This window comes from Sycon ciliatum, chromosome 1 (assembly GCF_964019385.1).
Source record: "Sycon ciliatum chromosome 1, ocSycCili1.1, whole genome shotgun sequence".
Classification (NCBI taxonomy): domain Eukaryota; kingdom Metazoa; phylum Porifera; class Calcarea; order Leucosolenida; family Sycettidae; genus Sycon; species Sycon ciliatum.
The window spans coordinates 86,665,848-86,688,200 of NC_088643.1; the positions used below are offsets into that span (position 1 = coordinate 86,665,848).

Below are 22,353 nucleotides of genomic sequence, written 5' to 3' on the forward strand. Positions count from 1 at the left end.
TGCTGGCGACGTCATGCACAATCACGATGACGAGCATTCTCATAATACAAGTATTAGTACCGGTACTTTCCCCTGGCGCTGGGCCCTGTGCATGTGGCACTGGCAGTGTGAGGCTGCACGACAGAACAGCTTTCGCTGCTTTGACCCCTGTCCGAAAATACACCGACACACCAGATCTACATCAAGCCAAACCAAAAACTACACAGTTGTTCCCTTCATGGTAGATCTGCGTTGTTTTGTTTGCTTTCAGCTAGCTGCAGTCGGCATTTGCGTTACCCAGTGTTATATTTTCTAAACTTAGCTGGAATATCATCAGGTCTGTTGCAAGAAGTGTTTTAGCGATGACCTTGCAATTGGCTTGCTTTTCGTTATAACTTTTAAAAAGCCATTTAAAAAATAGGAATGGAGTCCCTTTACTGGCGGAGTGCCAGGCGTATTTTCGAGTCCTTTCGCCGAGTTCGTTTGCGGCAGCTGTATGATTCGCCATTGCGAAAGGCTTTACCAGCCCTGAGTTTCGGTGGAAATTTGCGACTGATTGCCGGAGGTGCTACTGGCGGTAAGTCTGTGTATTTTAAAATATTTTCGAATTTTACACAAGCAAAAATGCCAATGCATCAAGTACATGTACACTACAGCTACACTATAAAGAGGTTCTGCTACTAGTATGTGAAACGTAGAGAAATCACGTAGAGAGCTAGAGCAGGTGCCTGGGTTAGAGTCTACGGCTGTGTGTGTTTTGGGTCCAGATTTCTACGCGTAGAGGAGATTCTGTACGTTGCGGCACACGCAAAGAAAATGCATACGGATCTGCTGGGTATGATTCGAGTGCGCGAGTGCAGGCAGAAAACTGCCAAATATGGAAGGGGAAATCCCCAGTACACATTCCACGTGACTTCTCTACGTGAAACGTAGAGCAGAACAGGATTTCTTTACGTTACGGGAACGCGAAGAGAGTTCGCGTGATTCTTTGCGTGGCGTTCCCGAAACGTAGAGCAGAACCTCACTACTGTACATGTATATACACGTGTATGGCCCCACTGTATGTGACTCTAGTAAAATGCCCCGTCGTCCCAGGAGCATAAAGGCTGTTTGAGCTCCCACCTGTGATATTTGCTAGTCGGACAATCAACTCGAAAACACCCGAGCGAAAATTGTCGACATAAGGGCCATTGTGAGCCGTAGGTAGGCCTCCGCGGAATATGCTCATATTTTTACCGATTATTCCTTTGAGCATTGCTCAAAATTACGTCCGATAATTCCCGTAATTCCACCAATAATTCTCACAATAATGCTTTTTTTCTTCCCTTTTTTGCAGATACCGTTTTGCCACTTGTACGGGCAAAAAAATCACGGTTCGCGTGAAACTCGGCTGGAAACTTTTTTTCTTTCTCTTTTGAAATACCGGGCGGTCAACTCATTCAGGATCACAAGCTTTTTGGTACAAATCAGGGTGTTAAAATGGAAAAAATGAAAAAAGGGGGGCATTGCTCAAATTTTACCGATTATTCCACAAAAATTGCCAATAATTCCCGTTTTAAAAATCACACCGATAATTCCCGAAATTATGCCGGCATATTCCGCGGAGGCCTAGCCGTAGGTGAGCGAGGCCTACGCATGACCCAAGCTGCGGGGCAATATAAATAGAGCATCAGCAAGTAGGTAGGGTGGGTTTGGATGGAGCATTCTTCTCTCGGAACGGCCATGCTCCGGAGGACTGCGCGCCTGCATCTTGGTATTTTGCATGTGGGGTGACACCCGCTCTGTAATCTAACTAATCTTCACCAACTATTCAGCACCATGATTCACGTATGGTTGGCGTTATAATGAGCAGTCTCCAGATTCCATTACCAGTTGTCTGATGATTGCTTCGCCATGACACTTTTAAGTGACAATACAATCCGACTAAACCTCAATCCGACTGGACCTCTTCTCTTCATACGCGTAGATTATCTGCGCACTGAACATTTTTTCGGCAGTTGCCACTACTTTCTATGCAGTGTTGTGTATGCCTGTAGTAGTGGCGGTGTTGGGCAACTCCTGGGAGTAGCAGTAGCTGGTGTTGTGTGTGTGTGTGTGTGTGTGTGTGTGTGTGTTCTATAGGATGTTGCTGCTTGTCTGATTTGTGCAGGTGGTCTAGCTGCATTCATGACTCTTGGTGGTGCGAGTGCAGCAGACTCTGTGGAGCCTGCCGGAGGCAACAGTCCCACGCAATCGACGCTATGTCGAGTCATGCTTCCGGACGATGCGAATCCCAGCGGCAATGTACATGGTGGTACCATTCTGCACCTTATTGAGCAGGCAGGCTGGATTGTTGCCACGCGCCATTGCAACTCAAATAAGTCATCAGAAAACAGTGGATTCTTCTCATCCGCTAAGGACTTGTCGGCAGCGCTAGTGCGTGTTGAGCACATGGACTTCATCCAACCAATGTATATCGGTGAAATTGCGCAGGTGCGTCTCTTGTTACATTCACCTTCATGGGATCACAATGTACATGTACAGTCAACTTGGCTAATAACGACTGCGGATATAACGACAATTCGCGAATAACGACAGAATTTCCATGCCCAGAGCAAAGTCCCTTCTGACTGTATACATTTAACTTCAGATATAACGACTATCTGAATAACGACAATTCGCGAATAGCGACATGATTTTAGTGCCCCGAGGTCATATTCACTGCTTGAATAACGACTTTCTGGGTTTTTGACAGCTATTTCAAGTACCTGTCATGCAGAAGTACCAGAACCCGTGGCGATGGATAAGGCACACATACAAGAAGATACAGCAAGGGGGTGCTTTTTCTTTTTTCTTTTGCTTCAAAATAGTTGGAATGATCAGCACACCTATTGTACATGTAGTTGTACATGATTGCACATTAATCTTCATACATGTACATGAACATGTCCCTGTAGATGGCTCCAAAAGGTTAATTTTTCAATTTATTTCCCTTGGATATTGACTTTATACATTCCTTTCAATTGCAATACGAAAATAAAGCACAAATTGACGTAGAGCATGAAAAGAGCTTCATTTCGATATGCATGTCATACTTTACAAAATATGGGTTCACATACATTCAAATGGGACTTCGGATATAAGGACACTTCGCGAATATGGACACTTTTCTGATGCCCCGCCGAATGTCGTTATTCGCAAAGTTGACTGTAGTAGGATTTTCCTTGGTGGCAGATTTCTTTAAAAAAATTGCCTCGTGCTTAAGTATATTAGTATTTCAATTGTATGCTGAGCTAGCCTGTCAGTATGCAGATGTTGTCGATGATCTGGCCGCTAAGCTGCTCAAAGTACGGAACATGTACATGTAGTTGTGAGTTGCTGTATGTATGAATTGGTGGCTGTGCCAATACTTTTCTTCTTCTCCTGCTGCTGTGTGGTCCAGATAACTGCCAACGTGGTGTTCACCTCAGAACGGTCTATGGAAGTACGTGTGGAGGTATGGGCGGAGAATGCTTCGAAGGGCCAGCGTCGTCTTACCAACCAGGCTATCCTGTGGTATGTGGCTGTTCCTATGGATAAGGAAACATCCGCCGGTCATCTCAAATCACAGCCTGTTCCACCTCTTCCATCCAATCTCAAGCTGAGAAAGGAGGTTGCAGCTGCGGCAAAGGAGCGTTACGAAATGCAGAAAGCTCAGCGGGCCCAGGCGCAAGAGCTTCCAGGTGATACCAAGCTGGTAGCCCTGCAGCCCGAGTCCGATGCTGTGGCGAGCAGTCCAGCAGCTTCGCAGAGCAGCCTGCAGCACGTCATTCTGCCGTCGGAGTGCTTTGCCAATAGCATAGCACAGGGTGGTGTGATTATGAAGCTGATGGACACGCTGGCCGGTGTCACGGCCGCTCGCCACTGCAGAAGTCCAGCAGTGGTGACGGCCTCACTGGATGCTATCGACTTTCATGCACCAGTACTGAACGGCAATCTTGTTACGGTCACTGGGCGTGTAACGCACACCAGTAAGCGATCAATGGAAATTGAAGTCATTGTCTTTGCCGATAATGCATTCACCGGCGAAAGGAAGGTAAGACATGCAATCTATGGTCGTAACATTAGGAGCCTTGTTTGCGACATGTGTATGCAGTTCCCATGTACTCCAGCGACATCCAGTAAGTCGCTGGTGAATGCAAAAGTCACATTTAGTGCAAATAATGAAGCCGGCTGAACTGGTGCTTTCGGTGCTAGGATAATGATTTGTCCTGACTTTTTCTTCTGTGTGTGAAGATGTGATTACTTGTGTAGCTGACCCAAGCATTTGAGTGAGCTCGTCTTCTCCAGTACCTTGCAAAATAACTTTACTCTGTCGGCACACCTGCTAAACAATTTCCTTCTTCTTATTTTTTTGTCTGATTGCTACTAGGCCACCAACACAGCCTACTTCACATTTGTGACACTCAACAGGTTGACTGGCAAAGTCAACGAGGTGCCACAGTTGAGTACTCCTACCGATGAGGACAAGGCACGCTTTGCTGAAGGCCAGCAACGTTACGACGAGAGGAAGGAAGCCAGGAAAGCCCAAAAAGTATGTGGTGTTGGTCAGCACTGAAGTAGTGCATGCTGGGTTGTGCATATGGATGTGACTTAGCCTGTGGTAGATCCTTTCCATATCCTTGCCTGAATGCCACAGACTAGGGTGAATGCAAAGCATTAGGGATGTGATAGTATCAACGAGCATCACCGTATTTCTAGATAAGAAGTTCTTGTAGCATGCTGGGTCATAGCTAGAACCGAAGATGATTGTGTATTTTATTAAAGGGTCCAGATGAAAAGATTTCGATTCCTACCGGTTATTTATTTATGTTGCTTTGGCTGGTCCTGGCAGCACTTGTCATCAAATTTCTATTCTCCTACCTAAGCTTGCTCCTCTTCTACTTTCTTTCCTTCTTTTTCCGTATTTCTGCTTCATATCTTGTTGTCTTTTAGTTTCATCATTATTTTGATGTGTGGGATCGCTTGATAGTCAAGACAACTTCAACGAATGCAATGAAGTATAGTACTACTGACATCGTGCCTTCTCTGTACATACTGGGAATGTAACAATATATGAGGGGGGGGGGGGGAGAGAGAGAGAAAAAGAGTCACAACTTTCCATCAGAAATTCATCTCTCCTCCACATCTTGTTCCAATACTATTGCTAACTGGCTCGTTTTGTTTTGTTGTTTCATCTGCTTTGCCAACTTGCTAACCTGGATGGATCACGTCCTATTGCCATGCTCCACTGGTCACCTTGTTGGATTGTCCTGGCGCTCGTCGCTGTTGTGCTGTCTCCGGCATCATCACCTCTCATCTATCTCTGCAACTAACTTAAAACTGCCACTGAACTCTGCCATTGCCACGCCATTACTTTACGTTCATGCACGTGCGTACGTACGTCTGTGACCCCTGTCATGGCGTGCCAACTTTTGCTCCTTTGTAGTATACATACTAATTTATTGACATTCAACGAAATGTTCTGTTTCCGCAGAAACAGCCCCTTCTCATATCCGAGTGTTACTTGAGTTCTATAGAGGTGCTGACCGCTGTATCTAAAGTACAAAGACCTATTTGATAACAATGATGACTGTACATGTACTAGTGTTAATACTCTAGTGAATTAGGCCTTTGTTATGACCATGTGCGTGCAGAGAATCATGATATCAGGGCATACCTTGCCAGGTAAATTGCATTTATCGTAATTTGTTACGCTAAAGTAATTCGCTACAATATACCATTCTGATTCACAAATGCATCGAAGTACTAAGTCTTCAAGTTTGTACCTGTATGTGCACCAAGGCAAGGGTATATAAGCTCCCAGGGAGCTAGTAAGATGACAGTCAAATGGATCACCCCGACCGTGTGTACGTCATGACTGTTATAATTATCATGGTTATTTGAATTTCATATCGGCACCCCCGTAATCATGGTAATAATCAGCGTCTTCTCCAGTGATCTCTGCTATATTTTGAAAATCCTGTAGATCTACAGCATCTCTGTACAGCCTGTGCACTAGTCCACGGGGTTGATGGACGTTGCAGTGACAGCAAGCCAAAGGTAAAATCTAAAAGTCCGTCCAGTCGTAACAAGAGTAGAATACAATCATGTACAATCATAACTACAAGACTAAGTTATACAAAGTACAAGTAGTCTCTTGGCACCAGGAATGAGTCAGGCCACTGCGTCGCTGCTGCAAGGTGAAAAGGTCAAAGCTAGAAATTTACATGAACAGCACTTCTCCACTCAGTGACTCTCCAGCAAGTAATATCTCGGGCAAGGGCAAAGAAACAATCATCTTCGTGGGAAACTTCAAAGCTTGCATGCCGCCATGCGCATACGAACTACGTCTGCAGTACTGCTTGTAGTTGTACTGGTGTTATTAGTAGGCCTGCAGAGAGAGCTTGTACATATGGCTTGTTAGATCATACATCTCCGTAGCTGTCAGGATGGCCGAGCGGTCTAAGGCGCCAGACTCAAGGTCTTGTACCTTCTGCAGTCAATGCAGATTGGAGCCTTCTGGTCCACGTATGTGGGCGTGGGTTCGAATCCCACTTCTGACAGATTTCTTTTTTTCTTTTCTTTCTACACTCAATCGAATGTCGGAATCAGGGAGTCGTCAAATACCCTATTTGACGACTCCCTGGTCGGAATGGTACAGAATCCGTACTGGAAGAAGAACTATCATAATATACAATCTGAGTACATAAACCGTTTATGTACTCTTGATGTCATGTACATGTAGTTGTTTTCTTTTCTTTCTTCAATGAAGATTCTGTTTATTTTCACAAGTTACGGTTTTGTACTCTTTTTTTGTACGTGTACATGCATTATTTCCTGAACCATTTTTTCGTTTTGTCTTCTATCTATGATGTGACTATTCTCTTTCCTTGCAATCAGCAGTCATCATACCCAGAGTTCAACTAACTTGTAAGTGCAGCATCAGGTACATGCATAATCTAGCAGCACTTCTCATTGGCAGTGCCGCTAACACAACATCGCTGTGATCGACACACTCAGATCAACAGAGGCAGGAACAGTTGCTGTGTCAAAGTTTCTTACCAAGCAGAAAAAGGAACACACCCAGTTCGCACCGTCTGACGGTAACAAGAAAATGAGGTGCAACAGAGGCACGAATAAAGAAAATATATCCTACTAAAACAATAAAGAATTAAAAACAAATTCAGACAAGGCAAGCGTACCTTCTCAGCACTGTTTGCTACTACAAGTATTTACAATAGCGAGAAAATAAGTTACTGTATGGATTCGGCTCAATGTTTACTGCTGCTGCATGATGCATGATGCAGGCTACTGCCAGCATTGGGATTTATAAGTAAACAGCATACAGGTACATACAGCTACAAGTGGGACAAGGATGTTTACAGAGGGGATATCTTGTATGTACATGACCTGGGTTTGAAATTGTTTCATGAGGAATGTGTTGATTATTAGGTTAGGAGAGTAAAGATGTATTTCAGTGAAAAAGGTTTAAAAAGAATTGGGCATGAAGTTAGTGTGGCATGATGGTTGTTAGAGTAGTGGTGCGAGCGGTGAGGGCCGCTCCACAAACGCTAACTGCCTTGGCTGGACTCGGACGTCTCCAGCCCATGTGAGCTGCGTTGCTTGCGATTCTTCTTGATTCGGCACAAAACGCTCATGGGATCCGTGACATAGTCTAGTGCACACACACACACACACACACACACACACACACACACACACACACACACACACACACACACACACACACACACACACACACACACACACACACACACACACACACACACACACACACACACACACACACACACACACACACACACACACACACACACACACACACACACACACACACACACACACACACACACACACACACACACACACACACACACACACACACACACACACACACACACACACACACACACACACACACACACACACACACACACACACACACACACACACACACACACACACACACACACACACACACACACACACACACACACACACACACACACACACACACACACACACACACACACACACACACACACACACACACACACACACACACACACACACACACACACACACACACACACACACACACACACACACAAGTGCACATACACAGACAAGTGCACATACACACATACACACACACACACACGCACACTCACACACTCACACCCACCCACCCACCCACACACACACACACACACACACACACACACACACACACACACACACACACACACACACACAATGGGAGAAAACCCCTCAAATGCATGGCAACACAAAGTGTACAAGTACATGACCAGCGGTGGATAAGTTCTCATTTACATTTGATCCCGTATAAACGACTGATACGTGCAAGGAAATGTGATGCGCTGACAGTTGACACAAAGTACAAACGTCATAATCACTCATGCCGCATATCGCATGCGGCATCATACACTATGACGTCGTTGAAATTCTGTCGGGACAGCAGTGTACGCGGGAGTTGCACACTCTGGGGGGGGGGGGGGGGGGGGGGTTGTGTAGTCTTGCTATCATGCAGGCTAAGTGAGTGGAGACGATAGCTTACCTCCATTGCCACGTGTCTGCATGGTGCTTGTCAATTCAGCCAGTGCTTGACCACTAAAAGCAACAGTTGCACACACATACACACGTACAAAATACAAACATAAGATTCCACCCCAAGATCAGCATTGATGACTTTTCCCCGTGGCAAACAAACTTCGCAATGGCATACACATGTCTTGGTAGGGGTGTCAAATCAGACTAACCTCCACAGCAGGGAGGAGTTCCTACTAACAAACTATTCGAGCAATACCAGGACAGACTGCTCTAGTTCAGTAGGGAACAAAATACAGCCATGACAGAGGCAACAAAGGAGCAATCTCATACCTCAATGTCTTCTCAAAGCCAGCTGGAGAACCTCGGCCATTGTATCGACTGCAGGAGAACGAGGAAAAAAAAGAGACAACAGAAAGGACAGCAAGCGATGTGCTTAGTGAGGAGCACAGTACATACAAGACCGTACAAGTGTGTTCAGTGGGGGGCACAGTGTATACAACACCATACCGTGTGTTCAGTGGGGGCCACAGTACACATAGTACAGTCGTCCCTCTCTAATCCGGCACCTTTTGCTACGGCGTTTTCTGCTGGATTAACGAGGGTGCTGGATTAAGAAATCCTGCCCTCTGACCCGGCCCTACCCAATTGCATGCATGTATCATACGTCAAAACGCAGGGTTTTTCCGTGTCGACCCAAGTATTTGGTGCACGGCTTTATATTTTAATATATTCTCAATTGTTCCCCGGGAATATACAGTGATAAAGTAAAACAGAGAACATGTTCACATGTACTCTTGCACACACACGCACACGCACACACACCTGAAAATTGGCAGGACACTACTCCTTGCTAAAATAAGAAAGTATGGTTGACCGCTTAGCCGCTGTCTCCTGGACAACATTGACCAGACTGGCCTAGCCTGGCCTGGCAAGGAGTGCACCTGTACGATCGTACTGCCGGATTATGAAATCAAACTACATGCAGTTTGAGTAATTCGTTTCAAAACGTCACTGCCGGAGGCGGAATTCAAGTGCCGGATTAAGATGAAGGAATTGAACGAAAAAAATCGGTTTCGTCAGAAAGTGCGCCGGTTGGCAAGGGTTCCGGATAAACAAGTGCCGGATTAGAGAGGGACGACTGTACATCAAATAAAGTGGTGATGGAGTGACAGATTCTCCAGTGACTTGTATGTTACGTGTGCTGATTTGTTTCCCCCAACGAAATCTCTATAAGTATAAGACTATTCTGCAAATCTGCATAATTATTATCATCCTACACACTACCAGAACACACTTTGAAGTATACGCGTCCACATTCTACAACATCACCACCATGCTTCCAAATACCTACATTGCACTATCACCTCCCATCCCTGAATCAGATGACATCATAGACCGGCCATTTTCCGACGTAGACGTGGTCGATGCAGATGAAATTGCAATGGTCGTAGTTGTCATGCCCTGGACACATGCACACACATGCACACACACATGCACACACGTGCGTGCGTGCGTGCGTGCACACACACACACACACACACACACACAAGGGTAGTAAGATGATGTCAAAATGCTGGAAGAACACAAAACATGCCTGCTCCATGCAATTCTGAGAAGTCAAGGAAAGAAAGACAAATCACGGGAAAAGAAAAATCAGTTCGAAGACAACGAATACTGGTCCCAGATGATCTGAAATGATCTGAAAATACGACTAGCTCGACAACTAGAATAACAAAAAAATAATTTCTGTACCCAAATGCCTATTTCGCATGGCTTCCAGGTCCCTGAGTGTTTGATTAGACTTTACTTACATTGACAATAGACATTGCAGCCATGGTAGGCACAACACTGCCACTGCTTGCTGGAGTGCTAGCATACAGATGCTCTATCCGATGCATGACGTCCTTGAACGTAGGGCGTTTCTACACAGCCAACAACAGCAACAGGACAGGAGAATACACGCACATACATATAAGCTAGTACATGTGCCGTATTGGGACAACTCTGCACAGGCACCGAGTTACACCGACAACTGGCAGCAAATAATTCTAAAACCCACTATCGGTAATGGCCAGTAAAAATAGCATTGGTAACAACAAGAGGCAATAACACCGGAATAAACTTACTTCAGGGTTGTCATCCCATGCCTGCTGAATCAGAGATGAAATGCCAGGATTGAAAGAAAGGGGAACCGGAGGACGACTCTTACGATACGCCATGTCTGCGGCAGCAGCAGCTGGATAAAATACAAACAACATACAGTAGCAGCAAACAAGAAAGACATTTTCATTGAGTTGTAATTGAAAAGAAAAAGGGGTGGCGGTCAATAGCCAGTTAATCAAGTCAGTGGGAAAAGCACGAGCACAAGTGTTGTGAGCAACCAACCTTCTTACGGTACGATTATCGCCGAAGTCGCTACCACAAATTCGTAAAGAGAAAGAATGAAGAATGAAGAATGATATGCGCCAGTGTAGGAACAGCTTACCAGGCTTGAGGTTCTTAAAAGGCACTTCACCAGACAGCAGCTCCCAGAGACACAGCGCAAAACTGAACATGTCAGCCTTGACACTGTAACGTGTGCACTGAGAGAAGATCTCAGGAGCCATCCAGCGCAAGTTCTACATAAGCAGAGTAGCAGAGTAGCAGAGTAGCAGAGTAGCAGAGAGAGAGAGAGAGAGAGAGAGAGAGAGAGAGAGAGAGAGAGAGAGAGAGAGAGAGAGAGAGAGAGAGAGAGAGAGAGAGAGAGAGAGAGAGAGAGAGAGAGAGAGAGCATGTCAGGGCAAGCTAGGGAAGGAACGGTGCCAGAGGCAGGCAGCACAACCTTTAAGACCACACAATGATAACCACAACCAGCAACTTAGAATACTATCACCCGAGGCCAAACAAAAACAAATCAGTATGGTATCCTTACCCCAGGCTGCTTAGTCAAGTTGTCCTCGTCCATTTGATTAGTCTTCAAGAATCGGGACTCTAAACATCACAGAGAACAATGAGATGTCCACCATGAACATCAGATTTCTATTAAAAAAGTGAAGCATAATATCAGTGGATAGCATGCGACACAAACCATTGCTCTTCCAGGACACACACCCTAACTACACAAAAGTTCTCAGAGACAATATGGCCCATGTTCAGTGCATGATAGGATAGCATGGCCATGTCTGAGACAGGAAAGTACTTACCACCAAAATCAGCCACCAGCGCAGAGCCACACTCGTCCAGGAGAATGTTATGACTGGAACACAGAAACACAAAGCAGACAGCTTGGCATGCTACACAGCGAGCTGACTTAGGTGATCATGTATATGTGGAACTATGTGCACATATTCGCGGTGGCTACCTCCTATATATATAGAGTGCATTTGGTGATCATCAGCCTGTTTTCCTGTCTCGGAAACAAATTTCTTTCCTGATGGGAGCCAGACATAACAACACAATGTCCAACGAGAGAGCTTGGAAGCTCAGAGCCCTACGCTATGCTTTTTTGCCTTGATGACCTAGACAAAAAAAAGCATAGGGATGTTATAAATTCTTTAAAAAATTCCTTTTTTTTAAAGACATAACCTGGGATTCGAACCCGCACTATCGCGCGCCCTGCATGCATCCCCCGATACACTTCGCATACATACTATTAAATTCTTCCAAGTTGTTTCACATTGTGATCTTGCATTTGAAAGCCCTATTTGAATATGCATTGTGGCCAGCCGTCTTTGATGGCACGGTACGGTAGGGGATAGGGACGGGACAGGTACGATCGAGGGTAATACGACACCGTCTCCCGTACCGTACCATCAAACACAGCTGGCGACATACAGCTGCCCACAATATTCAAATAGGGCTTTCAAACGCAAGATAATAACGTAAAGCAACTTGGAAGAATGGGTATGAATGCGAAGTGTATGGGGGAATGCATGTAGGGCGATAGTGCGGGTTCGAATCCCAGGATATGCCTGAAAAAAAGGAGAATTGAAAAATTTATAACATCCTATGCTTTTTTGCCGTCAGATACGGATAGCGCCAGGCGTGACACAAACAAACAAACACACAAATAAACACCAAATTAAAGCTGTGTGGACCCTGGCTAGTGCCAGACGTTACTGAAGTAACGTCTTCTGCATAGCTACGGGAATAAACTCGTGTATATGCCCACAGACACACCATCTACTGAACTTGGTAACATACAGTAGCGTTACTTCGGACTGACTCCACAAATCGACAATAATTCTTCTCGTCCTCTTACCTGTTCAAATCGCGGTGTATGATAGGCCGAGGCAGGGTGTGCAGATAGTTCATACCACGCGACACGTCCAGTGCAATGGACAGCTTGTGTTGCACATCCAGTAGCCGGTTTTGTTCATGCAGCACGGAGTAGAGGGAACCACCTGACACATACTGGGTGACGATTGCAAATTGCTGGAAGAAAAGGACAAGAAATGGCAGCAACAATACAGACAAATTTAGAGCAGTACGTGATAATGAAGATAATTAGATAAAGGAATACATACACCTGAAACTAAAGAGAGAGAGGGGGGGGGGGGGTAATGAAGCGCATAAGACACCATGACAGCCAAAGCGAAACTCTATGCCAGCTGCACTTCAATGTCGGCACTGCAGGAACACACAGTCACAAGAAATTCACTTACCGACCGTTCTTCTAAGCAGGCTCCAATGAACCGTACCTGAAATACGCACACAGACACAAGAAGCAAAATTGTAGACTGAGTGCACGTGGTTCTATTTCAGGCACAAGTGAAAAGCCAAAAAAAATGAATGTCCAGTTCAGAAAGTACATGTGACTCAGACTACCGGTATGCACACTTGAAAATCCCCACCAAGTATAACAACACTGTGCCACCACAGGACATGCTGCTGCACTAGTACACAAAAGAAGTTTGGACTGGCTAGGGAGAAAAATGCTACAGTCCGCAATGCATGCAATCCGTTACAGCACGCTCACCTGCTCACCCATCCCCAAACCAAACTTACCACATTCGGATGATTGAGTCGGCACAGTATGGACACTTCCCGACAGAACATGTCCACGTCAGATTTGGCTGCAAAAGCAGCTGACCGATACCTTGCGTGACAAAACCACAAAGGAAACACCAACGAGGGTTACTTTGCCAATCTACATCACCGAAGCATGTTTGAAAAAACTGCATGCGAGAGGCAGCACAATAGCTATCATACAGTATATCACAGATAGCAGTGTCAAACAATGATGGCGGCATCTGCAGCAAGGTGTGAAGCAGACCGCTCAACGATTGACTACAAAACAATCGGCAAGATATGCAAGAACGGCACACACTACATGTAGAGAGGCTTACTTTTTTACAGCAACTGTCTCTCCACGCAGTAGACCCTTTGACACTCGTCCAAACGAACCTGAAGATGGTGGTAGACACAAAAATGCTCAGTTCATGCGTAGGGAACCTCAAAGAAAACATAGTCAGACAGTAAGCAGATGCTTTGACTCACAAAGATAAGTTGCACTTGGAAAAACACAAACAATGGATAATGCCACCATGTACTGGGTAGCAATGGTCATTCGCCTACTGAAAGCACACTCCAGAAAAGCCTGCTTACCACTGCCAATGTCCTCCATTATCTCAATCTCTGAAAGCTTGATATGGAGGCTTCCATCAAGAGTGGAACGTAGTGTTAGGATGTCGGCTTTTTCTGCACGAACACAATGACACAGAAATACGCACACATATACATTTGCACTTCCTCATTGCCAGAAACAGGTAACGCAGGTGTCTAAAAGATAGGAGAGAGTAATTCAGAAAGAATCTTGGAAAGATGACTAAATTGTCTACTGAATCGTTCAAAGGCAGATGACCTCAGAAACCCTGGGCTCTGGTAAATTAGGAAACATGACCTCACATATGGGCTCACCAGACCACATTCGGGGGTTGAGGACAAGGCGCAGAAAAAGGATTGGCGGCACCAGATATCCATTCCGGGATCAACTGCATATGCCCCCCGTCCCCAGTGAAGGTAATACGTGGTGCTTGGTACTTCGCTACAACTACTGTCTTAGTATTAGTGTGGGTTGCTAAATCAAAGTGGATCTAATTTTGGATTCACTAGCGCCATAGATTACACAAGAGTTAATCTAGCGGGAAGTGGTCCATTGGTGAACAGGTACGTACATTTTAACAGGAAGTACGGTATGGGATCTGAAAGTTCTAGGGGTCAAACGGGTGTACCTTTAACTAACGAACGGGTAATTTTCTTAACGGGCGGGTTAACGGGTACCCTTTAGCAGCCATATTATTTTTTTGCGCATTTCTCACATAAATCGTGTATTTTGATACCATATTATTATGAATCGCAATTGATTCGTGTCTCATAATAATATTATGGCAATGAAGGTTCCAAATGAATGTCATCCGTACATTTGCCCATGTACATAACTTCACAGGCAGTTACAATCGTACATGGTCCTAGTGCTACATGTATTTTGATACATGTACGCAAATCAACTGCTGATCGATGTGATTCAAGCAATGCAAGGACAGAGTAGTTTAGCAAAACTTCCGTGATCTCGCGCAATCCTATTTGCTATGTTCGCAGAGAACTGGTACTCTTCGCATTCAGATGTTCGCACCCATAGCTAGCTGGGGTGCCTGACACAGCTGATGTGCTGCTGGCCAGCTAGCTGCTAGTGCTAGCTCGTTGAACTCGTGAAACGAATCTTTACAAATCCATTATCTTGTATGCAATACTTCGAACTACTTTCCAACTAAGCCAAGCTCGTCGATTGAAGGAACAAACTACAACCATGAGTATCATAGCTACCACCTACGGACATCACCGTGTGTGTGTGACACTTCGACTGGTCACTCAGCCTGGTGACACTAGTTCATCTTCAAGTGCTGTGGCAGGTTCGATGTCGGAGAACCATCGTAACTTTCTAGTAACTCAGCTGCCACCTCGAACGAGTTTCAAGTCTTGCATTTTCTCACATCACAATCAAAAACCTCCAGTACGAGGATTTTTACTTGCACTAGAGTGGAGAGAACGACGTCTTTCAGGCTGCTCCTGCCTGACAAAGTCGAAAGCGGGAATGCACAGGAAAAAGGAAAAGAGCATCCGCACTCCTATTTTGAGTCTTGCAGCATACGATAGGATCATCGAAATCCAACTTTTTTATATTTTTTACAAACGGGTACCCTTTTACAAACGGTACCTGAGATTAACGGGCGAGTACCCGGTACACCCGTTTGACCCCTATCTGAAACCAAAACAGGTTGTGTGTACAGCACTGGAGATTCAAGCAGCAAAGCCCGATGGCAAGAGACCTAATCACTATCCGGCACATGACTAAACGCTGCCACAGCCAGCTGCCAGTTGGGCGCATGGCTTTGCAGAAGCACAGAGCAAAAAGCAAGTTCTGAATACCACCCACTGCCGCTACGAACAGGACAGAGAGGCTACCATGGTAAGCAGTTATAAAACAAAGCGGCATGTACATGCACATGTAGTACCTTTGGTAACATTCCGTAGCCGGCCAATTGGTGAAGGAAGAGCAACCTGAGAAATGTCTGAAAAGGCAACAGCAGCAAAGCAAACATGGTGCAGTGAGCAGTTCAGCAAGGGTGAATATCTGCACCAAGGGACCCTTAACTAGCAGTGAGCAACAGTTCAGCAAGGGTGAATATCTGCACCAACGGACCCTTAACTAGCAGCACCACACTTTCTATCACACTAACTACCAGTAAAAGTTAATAAATATGCCATGGCTTGTGTCAGAACCAGTAGCCGTCAGACTGACTTGTCGCCCATCACCGCAATCCCGCAATGGTACTTACAAGCAGCAGATGTTGGAAGACCACTGTCCTCGCCCATCGTATCCTCTTGAGGACGTGATTTCAGTTTCAGCAGGTGTACAATGTCATCAAAGCCTGAAGATAGATGCAAAAGATCGGCAAGGAACAAAGCTCACGCGGGCGTAATAATTATAATCAAATGTGTGCATGTACCGTGGCACAATCCCTTACATACGACCAGAGGCATAATCCTTGTTCAGCTGTGAAACGTGTTCGATTCGAATACGCTTCACAAACTTTTACAAACAGTTTCGCATTTACGTATTTACGTGAGTAGCGCAATTTTACGTCAAATGGGTCATCGATTAGTGTAAACGCCAAATTTCGACACGAGATGCAGCTCCCACGCGTTGGAAAACAATGTGAGAGTAAAAAAAAGCGAACAGAACGTTCATGTCATGTCAAAAATAACGTGCAGCGTAACCTCTCTATTGGCAGAATTCCACCTCCAGGTACCTTTATGAAACGCCCAGTTAAGAGGCGTCGCCTCCTCTTGTTTGTCTTGCTTGTGTGTCATTATGCAAGCGTCAGCTCCACTCTCCAGCAAGTATTCTGCTGCTGCAAAGTGGCCGTTCAGACATGCACTGTGCAAGCCTGTGCACAACACAAGAACAGACAAAGATAGACACATGCACCCACCCACACCCACACACCCTCAGCACAGTGATGTCCAAGAGCCAAACAAACTGCTAGTCTTGCTGTGTCTGTACAAGGCTGTACACACAATGATTGTCACCTTCTTACACATGTCCTACTACTGCTACTGTGCATGCACTTGATCTGCTTTGCTATATACACACACACTCTTTCAGGACAAGCTGTACGGTTTGCACACTTCCCGCTGTCTGCTTGTAAATGCAAATTCATACTTTTTCACTTGCTACTATACAAAGGTTAGGTTCACCCCTTGCAAATCGTACCGACGATGGGTGACTGGCCCGAAAGACATTATATAAATCAATGCAACTATTTTTCAAGTAACTCAGCGCATTGAGCGAGCAGCAGCTGAATAGAGCGATTGTCAGTTGACAACCCCCTTTTCACAGTACAGGACAATACTGTTCTAGAGTCCTTACCTGTGTGTCCATCCCTGCCCTGGATGTTGACGGAGATAGTGGGCTCAGTGAGCAGATAGCCAATCAACTCCAGATTCAGACCATATGTACATGCACTAATGAACACAGTGACACAACAGATAGGAGACAATAATCAGTTATAGAGAGATGGTGTCATACTGCCTAAAAGGAGGGAGAGCATTTTTTAATCGTGTATGTGGGGGGGGGGGGACACACACACAAACTTCCTTACACAGGAGGCTATAAGAATCATTGTAAGAAGAAATCTGAACACGACCCAAATAATTCATTGAAAGCATGCAGGTTGCAATGACAAAGTTGATAGTCAGCAAGGCAAGAAGATTAGACGTACCTGTGGAACGGCGTTTCACTGAAGATATTTTCCTTCAGCAGAACATCAGGTCCACTGACTTCCACCAGATACTTTGCTACCTCTAAATGTCCATAATAACATGCACTGCACAAACACAAAATGTACATATCAGTACACACATACAAACAGGTTTACACACAGAAGCACGAGCAGTTGCTTTTTCGTACTGAAGTACTACAGTACTGATATCTCAAACAAAAATTTGCAAGAAGCAGGTGGAGAGAGAGAGAGAGAGAGAGAGAGAGAGAGAGAGAGAGAGAGAGAGAGAGAGAGAGAGAGAGAGAGAGAGAGAGAGAGAGAGAGAGAGAGAGAGAGAGAGAGAGAGAGAGAGAGAGAGAGAGAGAGAGAGAGAGAGAGAGAGAGAGATCATGCACGCACAACAGTTAGCATTGATGAAATTCGGTACAAGTAGGAGTGAAGAGCGACAACGAAGCTCAACTATGCAAAATGAAAAAGTCATGTACTTAGTACAAGACTTGAACCATATGCGAGGACACAGAGACAAGCAGAGACAAGCAAACCGGTACCACAGATGAGGAGATGGATAAGACAACACAATACAGTACAACTTACAAATGCAATGGTGTGTCATCATAAATATTGACGGCGACAGGATTAATATCCACTCCTTGCTGCATGAGATACTTGACCACTGGGAGGTGACCTTCTCGGCATGCAAAATGCAATGGACTATGATTCTCGGTGTCGACAGCATTCACTGTAGAAGAATACAGAAGGAGTTCACCAAAGACATATCTCGTCTACTGCTGCGTGGGAAGATCACTAATACATCTCATCATGCACAAGAAATTGCATGGAAAGCAGACGGCCGCTTTGGAGCACACAAGTTCACAACTGGAAAAGAAATGAAAGAACAGCAAACAGCAGAAAACACAAGCAACAGCAATCATGACTCAGCTACCATTCACTACTGCGGCATCCTTACCTTCGGTGCCTAATATTGATGGTTCTTGTTCTGGGATTAGAAGCTGTACTATATTCAGATGACCTCGACGGCATGCTAGATGCAACGGTCGGCATCCAATCACGCTACTCAAGTTCACATCACCGTCACGTTGTAGAAGAAGCTCAACCAGCTGCAGATCATAAAACCCGCAATGTGAGGATGCAAGAACACACGCGTACACCCACCCACATCCACACAGAATGGCACACAGCAGACAGCCAAGCACAGTACATGAGCCAAAACCGGATCACACTAGATTCCACAGTGACTGTGCACGGCCCAATACATAGAATCAAGAGTACATAACCCCCAAGAGTGGGCAGCTGCCTATACAGCCTCTATACAGTGCTGCGACGGCAGAACTTCACAGCACGTGACATAGTTCAAAAGGTTACGCTGGAAAACAGTGCAACATGACCACAAGAGAGTTGAACCCAAAAGCACAACCCTGCATCTATCATGCACAGGGTGCAAATAATTTGTACGGGTTCGGCACGTGATGTGAAGTTCTGCCGTCGCAGGCCCCTTGGGCTGTGTTTACATGAGGCGTTTCAACCCGGGTTGAGTTCGACCCGGCTCAGATTTCAACCCACCATGTACACAAAATGAATGGCGCGTTTACATGACGCATTGCGCTTGACCCGGATTGATTTCAACCCGGGTCAAGAAAATCGTACAAACGTACTTCTGTGCGTATCTCGCGCCAGGTTTGAACAGCACTGCACATGCAAATTTCGCGCGAACGGATTCACGTGACCATACAGGACTCTAGAAGTGGACTTTTGGCGGCATATCAGTATTTGACCCGGGTCAACTGTCTTCATGTAAACGCTCACCTATTTTGTCTATCGTACAGACTTTCAACCCGGGCTGAACTCGACCCGGGTTGAAATTTCTCATGTAAACACAGCCTTAGCTGGAGTTGCACACTCTTGGGGCTTATGTATTATTGATAGAATTAAGACACATTAACAAGCGCCGGGTATCACAACCCCAGCTGCAAACACTACATGTAGGCTGGGCACCGATGCAGGGCACTAACTTAGTCAGAGTCTGATTTCATAGAGTATGGCTACACAGGGTAAGCTCAGTCACAGATGACAACCGTACCACTCACCTTATCATGACCAAAGTCAGTTGCATGATGCAGAGGAGTGTAGTTACTCGTGTCATGGAGGTTGGGATCAACACCGCGATTCAGAAAGACCTGCATTGCCTCCAGATTGCCGCACATGGCTGCTATGTGAATAGCACGCACGCCATTGTAGCCTTCTTGCAGAGGGTCGGCACTACCATCCAGAAGTGCTTCAAGCAATGTGGGCTCATTCTAGGTTTTCAAAGTTCACAAGCACGCAGACACACAGGCACCGCGAGCACAGATAGCCATAGAGAAAGTCAGCCTGGTACACTCCACCGATGCTAGGTACTTGTACTTGTATAACAATCTACTAATACTACGAGTCGTATGTACTGACCGAACAAGACTTTTGTGAGTTTGAGAACTGATAGAAATTGCCAGAGCGGTGACAAGCAGGATAGCACAATTTGATCATAACATACATTCAAAGAGCACACATCTAGCGCCATACCAAACACTACCTTGTATGCAGCCAGGTGTAGAGCTGAGAATCCATTCTTGCTTAGCACGGCGATTTTAGCTCCATTCCTCAACAAGCAGTCTACATGTTCTTTGGAGCCTGTAACAACACAATGAAAGATTTCCCACGATCATAGAAAAGACTATGAATACCACCAGATCACTATTCACTGGAGATATGGGGAAAGGGTGCATTTTCCACAGGAATAGGTGTTGGCGAGAACCAGTTATAACTTGCTGATTGTAGTTGAAACAAATATGCAGACTGCAGGTCCAAAGGCACTACTACACTGTACTGTGCCATGCCGCTGGATACACATGTATGCACACGTGCATGCATGCATGATCCGTTCTGCACATACAGGGTCAAACATAGAATAATGTGATTGACACAAGAAGTTGGAGCAGCAGCCAAGTTGAGTTTGCACTGACTCCAGAAAGAAAGATTGGGCTCCCGGCATGCCGAACAAACAAAGCTGTGAGTATACAAATCAGCACTGGCAATTTCGTTATCACTCCATGAATACAGAACCCGTGACAAACAATTGATCGCACAACACGCAAAAAAAACCTGGGAACATACCGCCAGTGACACAACACAGATGCAGACCAGTCAATCCACCATCGGTTTTATCATTGACGTTCTCCTCCGTAGCCAGCTCGGAAACGCGACTCGCATCACTTTGACTGAATAGGTTGCATATGAGAGCAAAACAAAGAATTACATAAGGCTCTGCACCTAGGTGCATCGATCACTCTCTCTCTCACTCTCTCTCTCTCGAGCTGCCACAAACTCTCCCCGAGTGTAACTTGCGAGTTATGGAGTGTCTGGTTATGAATGGGGTACAGTGCTCAACAAAGTGGATAGGAGCGATAAGATAGAGTGTAGTTTTGATGCAAGCAACTGGCATCCCCCTTGACATGGCAAGCAACAAGTATCGTCTCAAAGGCAAAGACAAATCCTGCAAGTGCAAAAAGTTTCACTGCCAGAATTGTGCCCCACCAAAACTTCATGAGAGAATTCCCTTGTAAGGAAGGCAAAGTGGAAGTGGGGAAAGATCAACAAGGAAAGCCATACAAGTGCAGACTACCAGCAATAGCTGAGTCATTCACCAAAACTAAAACAAACAAAATGAAGAATAACATTGTTCTAAATCACCAATCACTCTCAAAACAAAATTATAACCAGATATTTCGAATCAAGTTCCACTGAGAAATGTCACAAGAAATTAATGACAGGCATGCTGAGGGTGGGAGGTCAAAAAGGACGAAAATACAGCAAAACACAGAAACTGACCTGCAAGCATGATGAAGCTCAGTCCATTCTCCTACTTTCAGAGTGAGATCCTCAATGAGCCGCTTGCGGACCGCAGCGCACGATTCCCCAAACTTCTTCTGGAACTCATCTATCAAAATCAATACGATAAGAAATTATACTCGCATGATCTTCGACCAAGCCTTTTTCAAATTTCAACTCTCAAATCATGATAAGGACCTTACCAGCACAGACAACAGGCCTAGGCCTTGAAGCGTAATTCCCCATTAGAGCAGTTCAACTGGGACATTTCTCCAGGAGGGCATTCAAATATTTCAATTCTCAACCACTATTCAAGCTTAGCAAGGACCTGCAATCTGTCAAAAAAACTCAATTGGATTTCACTGGAAGCATTCTTATTCTGCACTGACAGCAGAGAGTGCAAGTCGCTGCTGAAGTCGATGAATATCCACAACACAGCACTGGCAATACAAAGCCGAGACGAGGCTCCCTCTAGTTTAGCCTGTCTCCCGGCACAATCTATCAAGTGACGAACTCACTTGTAAAGCAGCCCACATGCTCAGGCCACGACAACTAACTCAAGTAATAGTTCAACTACTTGAAGTGCAATCAGTGTGTGGCCTCAAAAGGCGAGGAAGGCAACACCTGACGTAAGGAA

The 22,353-nt window shown here is 45.3% G+C and overlaps 2 protein-coding genes and 1 non-coding gene across 4 annotated transcripts; 2 read left to right on the forward strand and 1 right to left on the reverse strand.

The window, feature by feature from the left end:
- Nucleotides 1-171: 171 nt before the first annotated feature.
- On the forward strand, nt 172-5,749 carry LOC135806116 (cytosolic acyl coenzyme A thioester hydrolase-like). Of its 2 annotated transcripts, none has more exons than XM_065320268.1 (5): nt 172-556; nt 2,129-2,451; nt 3,401-4,033; nt 4,370-4,531; nt 5,426-5,749. In XM_065320268.1, the coding sequence occupies exons 1-5, from the start codon at nt 403-405 to the stop codon at nt 5,435-5,437; spliced, it is 1,284 nt and encodes a 427-aa protein (XP_065176340.1). In that variant the 5' UTR covers nt 172-402; the 3' UTR covers nt 5,438-5,749. The 2 variants fall into 2 exon arrangements, with proteins under 2 accessions (XP_065176340.1, XP_065176341.1); XM_065320269.1 differs by having other exon boundaries at nt 425-556; nt 2,101-2,451.
- A 673-nt stretch (nt 5,750-6,422) lies between these two features.
- Nucleotides 6,423-6,542, forward strand: Trnal-caa (transfer RNA leucine (anticodon CAA)). Its single transcript has 2 exons — nt 6,423-6,460; nt 6,497-6,542. It is a non-coding gene; the product is annotated as a tRNA-Leu (tRNA).
- A 477-nt stretch (nt 6,543-7,019) lies between these two features.
- On the reverse strand, nt 7,020-22,293 carry LOC135806118 (serine/threonine-protein kinase TNNI3K-like). The gene is made up of 26 exons (XM_065320270.1): nt 21,920-22,293; nt 21,717-21,825; nt 21,003-21,106; nt 20,422-20,519; nt 19,940-20,149; nt 18,802-18,952; nt 18,429-18,573; nt 17,835-17,939; nt 17,483-17,577; nt 16,863-17,000; nt 16,389-16,481; nt 16,065-16,121; nt 14,158-14,250; nt 13,899-13,956; nt 13,558-13,648; nt 13,215-13,250; nt 12,812-12,984; nt 11,754-11,806; nt 11,483-11,541; nt 11,057-11,189; nt 10,698-10,807; nt 10,383-10,493; nt 9,923-10,032; nt 8,902-8,949; nt 8,579-8,631; nt 7,020-7,654 (listed from the first exon to the last, which is right to left on the reverse strand). Exons 1-26 carry the CDS (start codon nt 21,960-21,962, stop codon nt 7,551-7,553), a joined length of 2,580 nt encoding a protein of 859 aa, XP_065176342.1. The 5' UTR covers nt 21,963-22,293; the 3' UTR covers nt 7,020-7,550.
- Between the last annotated feature and the right edge of the window lie 60 nt (nt 22,294-22,353).

Bases quoted from the DNA above. Each gene is read 5' to 3' on its own strand.
- LOC135806116 (XM_065320268.1), top strand. From the start codon at position 403: ATGGAGTCCCTTTACTGGCGGAGTGCCAGGCGTATTTTCGAGTCCTTT. The intron at 557-2,128 runs GTAAGTCTGTGT...TGATTTGTGCAG, and splicing joins TGCCGGAGGTGCTACTGGCG to GTGGTCTAGCTGCATTCATG. The intron at 4,034-4,369 runs GTAAGACATGCA...GATTGCTACTAG, and splicing joins CATTCACCGGCGAAAGGAAG to GCCACCAACACAGCCTACTT.
- LOC135806118 (XM_065320270.1), bottom strand. From the start codon at position 21,962: ATGGGGAATTACGCTTCAAGGCCTAGGCCTGTTGTCTGTGCTG. The intron at 20,520-21,002 runs GTATGTTCCCAG...GTGTTGTTACAG, and splicing joins TCTGTGTTGTGTCACTGGCG to GCTCCAAAGAACATGTAGAC. The intron at 7,655-8,578 runs GTAAGCTATCGT...TGTGTGCACTAG, and splicing joins GCAGACACGTGGCAATGGAG to ACTATGTCACGGATCCCATG.